General features: G+C 58.1%; 1 protein-coding gene across 1 annotated transcript in view; it reads left to right on the top strand.

The window, feature by feature from the left end:
• The window catches only part of PEPD (peptidase D), a 112,484-nt gene that overhangs the window by 5,845 nt on the left and 93,346 nt on the right, over positions 1-13,293 (top strand). Inside the window, exons 2-4 of the mRNA XM_058707638.1 lie at positions 2,753-2,936; positions 4,907-5,034; positions 12,984-13,047. Coding sequence (XP_058563621.1) covers positions 2,753-2,936; positions 4,907-5,034; positions 12,984-13,047 — 376 coding nt within the window. The remainder of the gene's footprint in view (positions 1-2,752; positions 2,937-4,906; positions 5,035-12,983; positions 13,048-13,293) is intronic.

A 13,293-nucleotide genomic window follows, 5' to 3' on the forward strand; every position in this document is an offset into this window, starting at 1 on the left:
AGATATTTATTGAGTACTTGCTGTGTGCCAAGCGGAGTGCTAGGCACTGGGGCGGTAGTGACCAGAGCAGGCCCAGATCTGTCTCCATGGGATTACTTTCTTGTGCATGGAGGTGGACCCCCCCAGTGAGCACCAGTACATACAGATTGCCTATGTGTCAGAAGGTGGATGTGTTGGGGCACCTGGGTGGCTCAGTCGGTTAAGCACCTGATTTCGGCTCAGGTCATGATCTCGTGGTTCACAGGTTCAATCCCCACGTTGGGCTCTGTGCTGACAGCTCAGAGCCTGGAGCCTGCTTCGGATTCTTTCTCTCTCTCTCTCTCTCTGCCTCTCCCCTGCTCTCTCTCTCTCTCTCTCTCTCACACACACACACACACACTCTCTCTCTCTCTCTCTCTCTCAAAAATAAATACACATTAAAAAATTAAAAAAAAAAAAAAAAGAAGGTAGATGTGTCATTTCAGCCAGGGACCTGGCAGGGCCTCACTCAAAGGGGTGATGAAGAGAGTTTCATGCAGGGGTCAGTTTACAGAGCTGTGGGCAGGTTAAGGGGACCTGGGAGAGAAGAGGAGGGAAGCTGGTCAGGAGCCAGGGAAGCCAAGCTGTGGTCCTGCGGGGCGGGACCACCAGCCATCAGGTTCCAGCTTCACCAGGGAGAGGAGGGAATGGATTCTGTGTCCTCCCTCCACCCTTTAGTCTCCTGCCCTGCCTCCCAGCGGCTGAATCCACCTGGAACCTTACTGAAGTGCTAGGGGGACCTGGGCGGAGCAGGGAAAGTGGATCTGGAGGGTGCTAAGCGGGGGGAGAGAGGAGAGAGCTATACGTGTAAAGAGGAAAGCCGGGGAAGACCAGAATGCGGTGGCTTTTAAGCCATGATGTGCATGGGGGTGTCACCTGCTCATGTGTCCCCGTCTCTGAGGGGCCATGGCCAGGTGAGTGCGGTGCCTGGCTCTCATTGTGTTCCCTGGCAGAGCCTTCTTTCTCAACCAGCTCTGGGCTGTTTCTGCCCTCTTGGGCCTGCGTGCTCATCTGCTGCCCCCTTCCCTGGGGCACACACCACATGCACTTGCCTGACTCCCCTGCCGCCCCCTGGGCCTGGCCCGGCAGCCTTCCTAGCCCCCGGCACACTTGCTAGGATGTTACCTCTGTCTTCCGTCCCCTGTCCTCCATTTGGTCATTCTTTCGGAAAGAAGGTGAGGTTCCTGCCCTCCTAGAGCTTACGTTTTACCTGGGGAGACCATGAGCAAGTAAATAAATGATGTCAGGCAGTGCCCTGTGCTCTAGAGAGGAGTGAGGAGAGTAGGGGATAAGTCTTGGACAGAGTATTGGAAAGCTTCTGGAAAGTGTGGCCGCTTCTGCAGAGGCCCGGATACAGTGAGAACGGGAGCCATCCAGGCCCCTGGGGAGTGTTCTTGTCGTTTGGGGAAGAACTGGAGTGCCAGTGCAGGCAGAGTGGGGCTGCATCCCCTCAGTGCCTGGTAGCTCTGGGCCAAGTGCACTGGGTAGCAGAGTGGGTGGGCAGGGGAGGGCCTGCTCCGATTTGCATTGTAAAGTGTCCCTCTGGGTGGGGGAAGCTGGGACTGAGAGAGCCTGGAGAGTTCCCTGTGGTTGTCCAGGCAGGAGAGGGGTTCCTCCAGCTGGAGGTGGCGCTGAGGGGGGAGCGAGCCTGAGCCTGGTTGGGAGGGGCTGTGGAAAGAGTGGCCCCCAGGTGCCTAGGAACCCAGAAGCTAGGCGAGGACTGGGAAGCCACATAAGGATTTTGGGTGCAGGTTCAGGAGCAGGAGTCACTGTGACCTGGCCAAGGCCAGGGAGGGGATCGAGGAGAGCATGGGCAGTAGAACAGTGGACTTGAGTGACTGCAGAGGATATTTCCTGCAAAGGGGACAGAGACATCAACTGCTGGAGGGGCGTTGCGGTCAAGGGAACTAAGTGTTTTTACTTATTTATTTTTTACAAGGGTGAGGTTCCTGTACACTGGTTACAAAGAGCGATCCTGAGAGGGAAAACTTGATGCTGGAGCAACCGGGGAATAGACATGGGATGCAGGGTCTGGAGGCAGGTGGGCTTTGGGGGGGTGGGTGCTGGGAGGGTGAGCTGTTTTCTCAGTGTAGAGGGGATTGGGGTGGGGGTGGGGAGAGACATCCACCTGCTCTCCTGTGATGTGGGTCCTTCAGGAGAGCACCCTGAGGGCTGCCACTGCCCAGTCCATCTGACCATGATCCCCTCGGCACAGACTCACTTCAGGCCCTGGTACTGGGTGTCCTGTGTGTGTGTGTGCTGGGGCCAGGTGGGTGTCCCGGCCCAGGATGCTGGGTCTGTGACTTGAGAAGACAGCATTATGAAGGCACTGGGCAGGGATCCAGTGTTGTCTGGGCCAGATTACAGCTCATTCTTGCATGGATAGTAGGATCCTTGAGGGCAGAAGTCGAGTGCGTCTCCAAGCCATTGTAGGCTTCCCTCCATGGGCCTCACCTGCCAGCTGGTTAAACAGATGCAGTTTTCCCTCATCTGCTCTCAGGGCCCGGCGCTCGGGGACAGCAGGGGAGGGTGCGGCCGAGGGGGCCCTGTGGTCTTCGGCAGCCCAGCGAGGGGCTGTCTCTAGGTCAGGCAGATTGAGGTTAGACCAGCTTGCCCCACGCTAATGGGGATCCCACAGCAGGCTCGGCCCTCCAGTCACCTGAGGCCACGGGTGGCGGATGTGCTTGGTGGCGCTAACAGAGCCTATGTGGCAATGTGTGTTCGTGTCTTGCAGACCTTCGTTTTGGCTGGGGAATGAAACCTTGAAGGTGCCGTTGGCACTCTTTGCCCTGAACAGGCGGCGCCTGTGTGAGCGGCTGCGGAAGAACCCGGCTGTGCAGGCGGGCTCTGTGGTGCTGCTGCAGGGCGGGGAGGAGACACAGCGCTACTGCACCGACACCGGGGTCCTCTTCCGCCAGGTGAGCCCGCCCTGTAAGCGTGCACCCAGCCTTCTGTGGGCTGCCCGCCCTCCTCCACCATCGGGCCTGGTAGGCCCTGGGCAGCTTTACCCCCAAGGGGACCCTGCAGAGGCTCCCCTCTGGTCGAGGCGTGGGCACCCAGGGAGCCCATACCCAATAGTCTGGAGGGGCAGATCCCTACTAGCTGTGGCTGAAGGCAGAGCTGATGCCAGCCAGTCTCAGCTCTTAGGTCAGAATACAGAACGATGACATCCTTGGGGGAGCAAGTAGGCAAGAAGGCCTCACGGAAGAGGCAGCATTCGGTGTGGGCCCTTGAAGGCCAGGGTGAATTCTGACAAGTGCAGTTGGGTGTGGGTGTTCCAGGCTGGGGAGGAGGGTAGTGTCCACAGGAGTGGGTGGTAAGAGGGTGGGCTGGGCAGAGGTGCAGATGGGGAGGTCTGACTTCCTGGGGCCAGATTCTTCAGTGCTAGGGAAGACGGGGGCTGCAGGGGGCTGCAGACGTCCGGGAGGGGGCGTGTGAACAGGGTGCTGAGCAGGAGTAGGAGGCCCAGACATTCATCATGGTTTGGCCATTGCTGACTCACTGACCCTCACCGGGCTTCAGTTCCCAGACCTGGGAAGTAGACTAGGGACTCCTTAAGGATCTGGAACCCTGTGCGGGGGAGGGTAGTAGGGGTAGCTTAGCTGCAGTCTGGATGTGGCGGCCTTGGCTGGGAATCGCTGGCATCACTCAGTTCCCAGGAACAGGAGCAAAGGCACTGAGCAGAGAGGCTCACCCGGAAAGCCGGAGACGCCCTGAGCCAGCCCCACTCATCGATCTTAACATCGCACTCACTCTATAGATGATGCAACCGAGGCTCCGAGAGGAAATGACTTGCCAGAGGGGGAGCTGGGACTAATTAGAGTCGCATCTCTGGACTCCAAGTATAGGGCTCTCTTCTCCTCCCTGCCACTTGCAGATCTGGGGCCTGGCACCCTGGGAACTCCGGAACCTCCCTGGGGACATGGCTGTCCAGCATCCAGGCCAGGAGGAGTCAGGGAAATGTGAAGGGGACCTGCGTGTGGAGGCACGGCAAGTGGTGGCCTCCCCAGCTGGGCTGTGTCCCCTGCACAGGACACAGATGGGCTGTCGGCTGCTGAGAGCCATTGTGGTGTTTTTATGCCGCAAGTGGCTCCCGCTGCACGTTTCCCCATGCCACATTGTTCTTGCAGCTGCAAGCCTGCAGTCCCCTGGTTGCTAGAGACGTGGAGGTCTCAGTAAGGCTTTTCTGCCTAGTCTTGATGCTTCCTGAGGTTTACGTATTTTGTGGTTTAAAAATCGATCTCCTAAATTCAGCCTTTGGCTCCCTGACTGCTGTTATGCAAGGTTAATTTTAGCAGAGATCCTCCTCCACTTCATACCTTTCGAACATTATTTTAGCTCAATGTTTATTGCTAAACACTGAAGTCATCAGCTGCCCCGGGGGTGGGAGAAGGAAGTAAGAAGTCCTAAATGGAGGACTCCTTTCCGTGCAGATGTCTGGCCTCGGTGTCTAAGTCAGAGTGGCATCTTGCCCACCTTCGGGCATGGGGGCAGCAGAGAGGCACGGGCAGGGCTGAGCCGGACCCGTGGTGCTCATGGGCACCCGTGTCCTGGCGTGCCCTAGGGTGCCCTGCGGGGGGGCATGAGGGTGTTGCCAGGGAGGGGTGCAGGTGGGGCTGGGGCATGTCATGAAATGTGCATCATCAGAGAAAGCTGAAAGCAGGGTGGGAGGAGCCAGCCGGGCTGCCCCATGCCAAATCCCGGAAGTGGGAGACAGCCCACAGCTGTCAGGGTACAGAGTGGATAGATGGACAACTGTATGGGGCTGGGGGGCCCTGAGCTGACTTTCCAGGGTGCTCGGTGCTCACTCCGACACCTCACACCTCTCCCTGTGCCTCATGTTTTTGTCCTGCTGACCGGGTAACCAGGGTCCTTGTTCTCACCGCAGGAGTCCTTCTTTCACTGGGCGTTTGGCGTCACGGATCCAGGCTGCTACGGCACAATTGATGTCGGCACCGGGAAGTCAACCCTATTTGTGCCCAGGCTTCCTGCCAGCTATGCCACCTGGATGGGAAAGTAAGGAGCAGTCGGGCCTGCTGACCACCGCTGGGGTTGGGGCAGGGGGAAGGGTCTGGCCTGTGGTGACAAGGAGGGAAAGAGTAGCCGGGGATGGGGGGCGGGGTTCAGTGGTCAGGCCCATTGACTGCTCAGGGCCAGAGCCTGTGGCCTTGGTTGGGAAGGGGTGTCAGAGCCACAGACTGTGGTCATGTTTGTTTGGAGGTACTATTTATTAATCTTGAAATTCTGGATTCTCAGCTTTGTTAAAATGTCAGAGGCTGTGGCCCCAGTGAACCATCACTCCCGCATGGCATCAGTGGGAGGCGGCCCCACCTTGGGTGTCATGGGGGTTGGCTCGGGTCAGAGAGGGCAGCCTGGGACCATTCTCTGAGGCCCATCGCTAATGTGGCATTGCGGGATGCCTGTCGTGTGCCCATCTCTGGCTCAGATGGAGGCCCTGCCTCAGTTGGCTCACCCATGAGACAGGTCAGTGGCTCTAGGCTTGTGCTGTGTGAAGAGTGTGGGACCAGGGCTGGGCTGTGCTCAGAGGCCTCCTCCCCATCATCCATGGCCTCTACCAGCTCCAGGGCCCTTGGCCATGTCCACCCACCTTGGGAGCCATCCTGCCTGCACAGAGGTGCTGAGTCAGACGCTGTACTTCACCGTGGGTGCTTGAGGTGCTCAGGGGATCCCGGAAAATGCTCATCACCTTCAGCATGTCGTTCCTGCCTGGAGGGTGGTCATTCTGGGCAAACGTCTGAATTGCAGCCCTCGCTGCCTAGTGTCCTCGATCTCTCATTACCAGGTGGGCTGGCGGGCCTGTGGCTGCTACAGGGAGCTGCTCTGTGCAGACCCCAGGACAGGGCCTCCTGTGCCTCATGCAGCACCCTTCCCCACCGGCCCTTCAGTGCAGACTCCATAGCTTCTTTGGTTGGCCTGAGAGATCCCTCTTCTGTCATCTTGGGGCAAGGGATCCAGGCTCACAGGTTGGTAATGTTTCTCCTTTGGGGCTTCCTGGCCCCAGGCCTTCAGCTTTGCCATAAAGACAGCTTTAGGCAGCACTCACGGCAGAAGAGAAGTGGGCTGTGCTTCCCTGGAGGACATTCTCCTGCTTGCCTCTGGGGGAGGGGGGTGGGAAGTGGTCATGCCTGATCCACTTGGCCTCTGGAGTGCGTGACTGAACAGCCACGTAGGTTCTGGCCCTCTCAGAGACCTCAGGGCAGATGGCGTAAATGTGTCCCTGCTGTAACGAGCAGGTTCCCACTGGCCTCCATACCCGGGTCAGGGTGGACACGGAACGTTGTACTGTCTTCTTCCCAGAGGGGTGGGGCGGCACCTTGGTCAAGGTGAGCCAGGCCCAGTGAGAGCCCCCAGAGGCTCTACACTGCCCAGGCCTGGGTGGGGGTGTGTGGGGGAGTACAGAGGCAGATGTCTGTTCTGTCCTCTGGACCTCCCTGCCTGCCTTGCCTCGGTGTCTTGTACCTGCAGAGAAACTGGCCTCGGGTTTGGCCTGGGGCAGGCCTTCCTCAGTCCATTCTTCCTGGACGCCTCCTCCTGTTAGATCAGCATATCTGGCCTGGAGACATGGGTACTCCTGGGAGGGTGGGTTCCACCTCTCCATCTTGTTGTAGCCTTTATAGTCAGTCTTCATCAAATTCCTGGTTGAATCCGTACAACTGCCCTGCTTTGAAAGGAAACAGCAGTGTGGTGGTGTGGCCTGTGCAGGTCCTGTGGGCCCGTCTTGCTGGAAGCTTGCCGGACGGCTCAGCACGGCCCCTTTGTGGAGCAGGTCTCGCCACTGTTGGGGCCTCTGATTCCTTATCTGGGGAACAGTGACAGTACTGTCCGTGAGGCACCACCAGGGCTGAGTGATGGTCAAGGCTGACCACCAGTCGTCAGAGTGATGGTCACTGTGGGGACGGTTATGTTTGTGACACTGAAGTGAGGTGGTAGATGGCAGGGACAGGCAGCTTGTAATGTCCAAAAATGACCACAGCAATATTTGTGGCCATTCCCTATGCAGAGGTGGAATCTGTCCCCTCCTGCTTGACTCGGATCAGGACCTGGTGACTGCCTCGATGTGTGAGTGTGGCAGGGTCATCTTGTAGACAGACGATAAAGTGCACTGTGGTTCTGCTCAGGAACACTGGCCCTTGAACCCGGCTGCCATGCCGTGAGGGGGCCCATGTAGGAGGGACCTCATGGAGAGGAGCGGAGGCCCAGCTGACAGCCAGACCACCCATCAGAACAGGTGACTCCCAAGTCCCAGACCTTGGGTCCTGCTGCTGAGGTCCCAGACCTTGTGGAGCAGAGATAAGCTGTCCACTCTGGGCTCTGTCGCAAGCCCAGACCTTCAGGGTCCGTGAAAGTGAAGAGTGTCAGTATGGTTTGCTACAAAACCCTGGTGACTGGTTCAGCTGTGGTGAGAAGGTTCCTGGTGAGAGTGTAGGTCTGGTCTTGGTAAGAGGATTCCTTCCAGACCCTTCCTGCACTCTAGGCGGTCACTTAGCTGCCAGTGGCATACCCCACAAAGAGCCAGGGCCCCTCTGCAGCACCCGGGGTTGTGAGCTGGCTGGCTGTGATCCTCCCTGTGGCTCCCTACTGGCTCCAGGAGTGCCGGTCCTGCAGTCGGAGATGTGGGCCTGGGTGGGGGGGGCTAGGGGAGGTTGTGAGCAGGGCCTCACTGGAGTTTCTGTCTGGAAATGTAGGGAGCCTCTGAGTGCATTTTCTCTTCTGTCTGCTTGCTTTTTACGTAGGGCTGACTCTTGTGTGAAATTGGGGAGTGCCTGTCCTAGAGGGTGGACGTCTTTTGGGGCAGTGGGAGGAAAGGCCTGTCCCTGCCTTAGGGACTCTACCATCCAGTGGAAAAATCTGAGCAAATCTCACTATGTTTCCCCACAGCCACCATCTGGGGAGCCACATGGCACTTGACTGGAGGGTTTAAAACCCAGGACCTGATTGGTCAGGGAACAGCTGTTAGCAGTTGGCTATTCTGAAGCATAATCTTCAATAATACAGGAATAATATTCTGTGCTTTGGTCATGGCTGACTTTCAGGACCACTGTTAAAAGTTCTCCTTCAGTCTGTCCCTGCTTTGCCAAGCCAGCTGATTGTCTGGTGCAGACACAGCTGCTTGTGCGGCCTTTGAGTATAGAAATGGGTCTGCAGTGTGGGTCTCCCAGTTGGAAAGGCTCCATGCTGGGTGGGCCGGAATGAGCAGGTTGGTCCCCAGGGGCCTTCTGGCTCCACAGCAGAGAGCTAGACCCTGGTTTCCTACAGACCTGGCTCCCCACTGTGGCCACCTGGGCAGGCCTTTCCCTTCCTCTGTTCTGGCGTGCCCCTTTCCCGGTCCCCATGTCCCCAGCCTTTGGGAGAGAAGACTCAGTTATAGTGGGGCAGTGGTAAATGAGTTGGTTGTTTGGGGCTGGAGCTGGGGAATGGCCGGATCTGATTGCATGTGGCTATTTCCAGGCACTCATAATCAATAGGGCTCAGGAGCGAGGCTGTGGGATTACCTGGCCTTTGCAATCAAAACCCACCAGCCTGAACATTTGACCTTCAGCTCCTCAGCTTCCTTTTCAGTCTCTGATGGCTTTTGAAAATCCATCTGGCAGATCCTGCAATCCACAGTCGTCCAGGGAAACAACACCCCCATCTGCGGATCTGCCACTTCCTGCACAGAGGGCCTGTCCCGTTGTCAGGGCAGCAGACGCCGAAGGGTCTGCCTGCTGCCCGGCCTGTTCCTCACCTCGGGCCTTTTTGGGTACAGGGGTAGGGTAGCTTCTCATTTGTTTTCATTTGGAATCTTTGCTGACAAAAGTCCGGGGCCTTTGGACGTGAGAGTGTTTCCCATCATGTCTTGTCAGAATCAGGCTTAGCTGATGGCAGCTTTGGCTGCCGGGCTGTCTGGGGTCCTCTAAAATTGTCTCCGTAACTCAATACCAGGCAGCCTCAGCGCCCAGAGAGGGTGAGTGACTTTGGGCCTGCGGAGTCTGGGGGGCCCTACTAGAACCTTTGCAGCTTGACCGTGTTCTGCTCCTGTTGTCTCCTGGCTGAGACTGTGGCTTGGTATGGGAGACAGTGGGCTGGTGTGGGGTTTGCAGGGAGGAGGGTGCTTATCCTACTGAGGGCCCTGCCCACGAGTGGTGAGGGGGAGTTTACCCCCGGGCTCAGGGCCTCAGGGCCTGAGCCCTGCTCTTTCTGGCATGGGAGCTGATGTGCATGTGCTGTGATGTGTGTGTGGGTGCCAGGGGAGTGGTTGTGGGTGGGTGTGGTTTGGGTGTATGCGGTATGTGGTGTGTATGTGCACGTGTGGGATGGGGTGTGCGGGGGCGTGTGGTAGGGTGTGATGTGGTATGTGTGCATATTGCGGGTTGTGTATGTTGTGAGCGGTTTCTCACAGCTACCGTTCCGCACCCTGTACACACACCTGGGTCAGGAGGACTGAGGCCGCCTCAGCCCACCTGGTGGCCTCACCCTGTCCCTCCCTCTGTCTTCAGGGAGGGGCACTGACGGAGGTGCAGGCCTTCCCGAGGAGGCTGAGGGAGCCCCTTTGGCTCTTACCCCAGGCCGTCCGGGGTGGGGGAGCCTGATCTCAGGCAGCCCGAGGCCTGGCTAAGCGTTTGCCAGAACCCTTGGGCACCTTTCCCGGGGCTCTGGCTCTGCTGATCACGGGCCTCCTTTTGATCACCTCCGGAGCCCTGGCTCCCCCGATGCCCAGCACCGCCTCACGGCTGTGATCCCCAGGATCAGGAACCTGCACTGCTTTGGAGAGACCTGTTCTCTGACGAGCCACTGGAATGTTGCAGTGGTTGCCGACCCACGTTGGGAGCGAGTGCCAGCGCTGTGCTGTGAGCAGGATGAGAGGCAGCGGCGTTGCGTGTAGCTGAAGGCAGACTCTGGCCGCTAAAATTGATGGTGACTGCTGTAATTTGGTCCTGTTATTTATTCATTAACCGCACACAGGTGGGCAGCTAGCTGGCAAGACCTGTGCTTGGAAATTTCATATTCTGAAGGGTTCCATTGTGTCTACACCACAGGCATTCACTTAATGTCTCCGTCCCACAGGAGGCCCTGCACGGGGCGTGGGTACCCTGGTACTCAACCCTGACCTTGAGTTCTGGGAAAGGCCACCTCTAACTCATGCTGGCCCCGGCTGCTGGTGGTGAAGTCACAAACCGCTTTGAGTGGGGCGCTCTCTCTTCTCTCCTGCCAAAGCCGTCCCTTCCCTTTGAAGGGACAGTTTCTAGGGTGAGGTCAGCTTCTCTGCTGACCCACTCTCCCCTGGTCCAGTGGTTTTTTCTGGATCTGCCATGTGATGGGATCTGGCATGAGCTGCCCCGCTGGACCCCGAACCCCAGACAGGGCAGAGTGCAGGCCCTCCGTGTGGCTGCCGCCAGCCTGGCCCCCAGCGGGTCCTGTAGCTGCCCACTGACCTCTCTTGCCTGTCCAGCGGGGCTCTTGGAGCAGCCGCTCCTTCCCTGGTCGACCCCACCAAGTCATCACGGCTGAGTCTCTAGTGGCTGGCTTGATGCGGTGGCCTGGCACACGTCTCCCTTAGGGTGACATTTAAATTATTTTTACTATAATTAGCCTCAAAACATGAAAAACAAGTAGTATTCAAACTTAATTACCTGTGCCCTTTAGGAAAGAAAGGCAGGCGAAGTGCCAGAAAAGATGTTTTTCACATTGTATCTGTGAGGTGATCGTTCCTATTACGAACCAGGCCTGTGGCTAGTCAGTGGTTTTGACCCTTGAGGCCCAGTGGGTGCTCAGGACTGTGTCATTCGACTTCTTTGAGGAGGGCAAGGGGCACGTGGTGGGACTGACTCCTGCCCTGCCTTCCTCCCGGATAATCAGGGTGGCGGCAGCAGGCTCTCGTGTGGGCTGGCTGGCCCTGGCTGCTCCTCGGCCCCTGTGGCGAGTGGAGCGGCTTATGGCTGGTAGGCGAGGGGTGGACAGGTGAGCGCACAGCCCTGGGGCCACCCACAGGTCACAGCTACCTCTTGTTTGCCTCGCCATTACGCCTCCTCCTCCCATCTCCCCTGGTTCCGTATCGCGAAGACCTTGACCTCAGGCTGAGTGTGTGGAGATGTTCTCAGGTCTCCAGTCTAGGTCTGTGCTGAAGCCTGACCACCGAGACTCTCAGGCAGGGCAGGCAGGCAGGCAGGCAGGCAGGCACACATTCCCTGGGGTAATGGCTGAGATGCCCACCTGTAGGGAGCATCCCCTGAAAGCAGGTCCTTTGCACTTCCCAAATCTGCTGGCAGTTGGCGTTGGGTGCCTGCCACCGCTGCAAGCGATGAAGTGGCTGGGGACCAGAGGTGGACTGGGGACCTGCCGAGGATGCAGGGCATCCGTCCTGGAGCTGAGACCGAAGCTGGTGCGGTCGAGGGTGGACGTGGTGATGACACTGATGGCCCCACCCCTCCCTTCTGGCCTGTGCTTTTGCGCATGGCTGAGGGTGTCACCGCTTAGTAGCCGAGGGTCAGTGAGCTGTCTGCCGTAAGCGGAGAACCGGGGCCTCCCACATCCAGGTGCCTGTCATCTCTTCCTGCCCCGTAGCTCCTTCAGGTGGTACTGCTGGTGGTGCCAGACTTTGGCCATTTGACGTTTGAGTCCTGACTCAGGCGTGGAAGCTGATGTGACTGGATTGTGCAAATTTAATTAACAGCAAGAGCTTGACACCCAGTGCCTACTTCAGAGAAGCCAAAAGAGAGATAAAGCAAAGAGCGTTCTGGGGCACCGAGCAGCTCGCTGCAGTGAGACTGTCATCTCTTCAGCCCTGCTCGCCGTGTGTGGCTGTGAGCTCCTTGCTGATCCCTGAGGCCCACCCATCTGCCCCCCAGGTCCATGATCTCTGCTTCCTGGCCATGATCTGTCTGGCGCATGCTTGAGTGGAGAGGGAAGCCGTGCAGGGCTCAGGGAGGGTAGTGGGCTTCTATTTCCCGGGCAGTGACCCTGGTCACTGATGTCTTTCTTAAAGGCACATGGAGCTTGCTCTTGGAGGTGGTCATCTCCAAGTCTGGAAGTGTGCTCCCTCCCCTGCCCCCTCTGGGCGTCCCCAGGCACGCTGCCCTTGGCACCCTCACCCCCCTGTCATCTGCTCACCCTTGCGAGTCCAGGAAGCACAGTCTGAAAACCATCTGCTGTTTTCTCCCGAGGCCGCTTTCAGATCTAACACTCGATGACTAGAATACCATGTGATCACAGGCAGGCTGGGGGGTATATCCCCTGTGCTGATGTGGTGCCCAGGCGTGGGATGGCGCAGGATGGCGTGTGTGCGTCAATAGACTTGGCTTGTGACACCCTCCCCTCGTGTGGCTAGTGCTCCACTTCATGTGAGTTCTGTCACCAGCAGTGACATCAACTCACCCACCTGCCGGGAGGCGGGGCGATGGGGGGGTGCTGGCTGGACCATTGACTGTGACCATGACCATGACTGGGAGCCCTCCGGGAGATGGCCCAACCTCCTCCTTCCTTTGTCTGTCTTCTCATGGCTGATTTTTCAGAGATGATGAGTAAGCTTGAATGTTCTCATCACAATGAGTAATACTGATATTGACTTCTTTAAAATGTTAATTTTAAAACTTTCCTTTAAAGAGGCTCCATGGGGGGCAGCTCCTGGGAGGCAGCTTATTTCATGCCCCAAAGGGTATACTGGCTGGCTGCCTGGTGGGCTCTTGCTGGTGGTGGAGGGTGAAGTTTGGTCTGCAGATGCTTGCTGCGGGTGGCCAGGGTCACGGGCTCCAAGGACGAGTGGAGGTCAGCTGGGGAGGTCAGGAGAGGCAGACGGTTCAGCATTAAATCTGTGGCCCAGTGCCCCTTGTCATCCGAGTCTGTGCCTGCTCTGTGTCGGGGCGGGAATGGGCCCTGGGGCTTTATGGTCTGGGCTTGAGAGCGGGAAGGCAGCCCGTGCCGAGTGTGGCCAAACCCTGACCCTGGTGTTCTTTGTGCTTCCCTTTGAGGATCCACTCCAAGGAGTACTTCAAGGAGAAGTATGCTGTGGATGACGTCCAGTATGCAGACGAGGTCAGTAGCAGCCGGCTCCTCTCTGTGCAGGTCAGGGCTTCCGTCACCCCTCCGTTCCGGCATCCCCTTCCTCTCGCTGCCATAGCCTGGCTGTGTGTTGTGGGATGCCACCGCCCGGCTCCCAGCCACCTCGGCAGTGCCCACGTTTGCAGAGAGCAGATGGGAAGTGTGTACCTCAGACCTCCCTGAAGGGGAGGTGCCTGGGCGGTGCCCTGACTCGGCAGCTGGAGGCCTCTGTACCTGGGT

Source organism: Neofelis nebulosa, chromosome 17 (assembly GCF_028018385.1).
Source record: "Neofelis nebulosa isolate mNeoNeb1 chromosome 17, mNeoNeb1.pri, whole genome shotgun sequence".
NCBI lineage: Eukaryota > Metazoa > Chordata > Mammalia > Carnivora > Felidae > Neofelis > Neofelis nebulosa.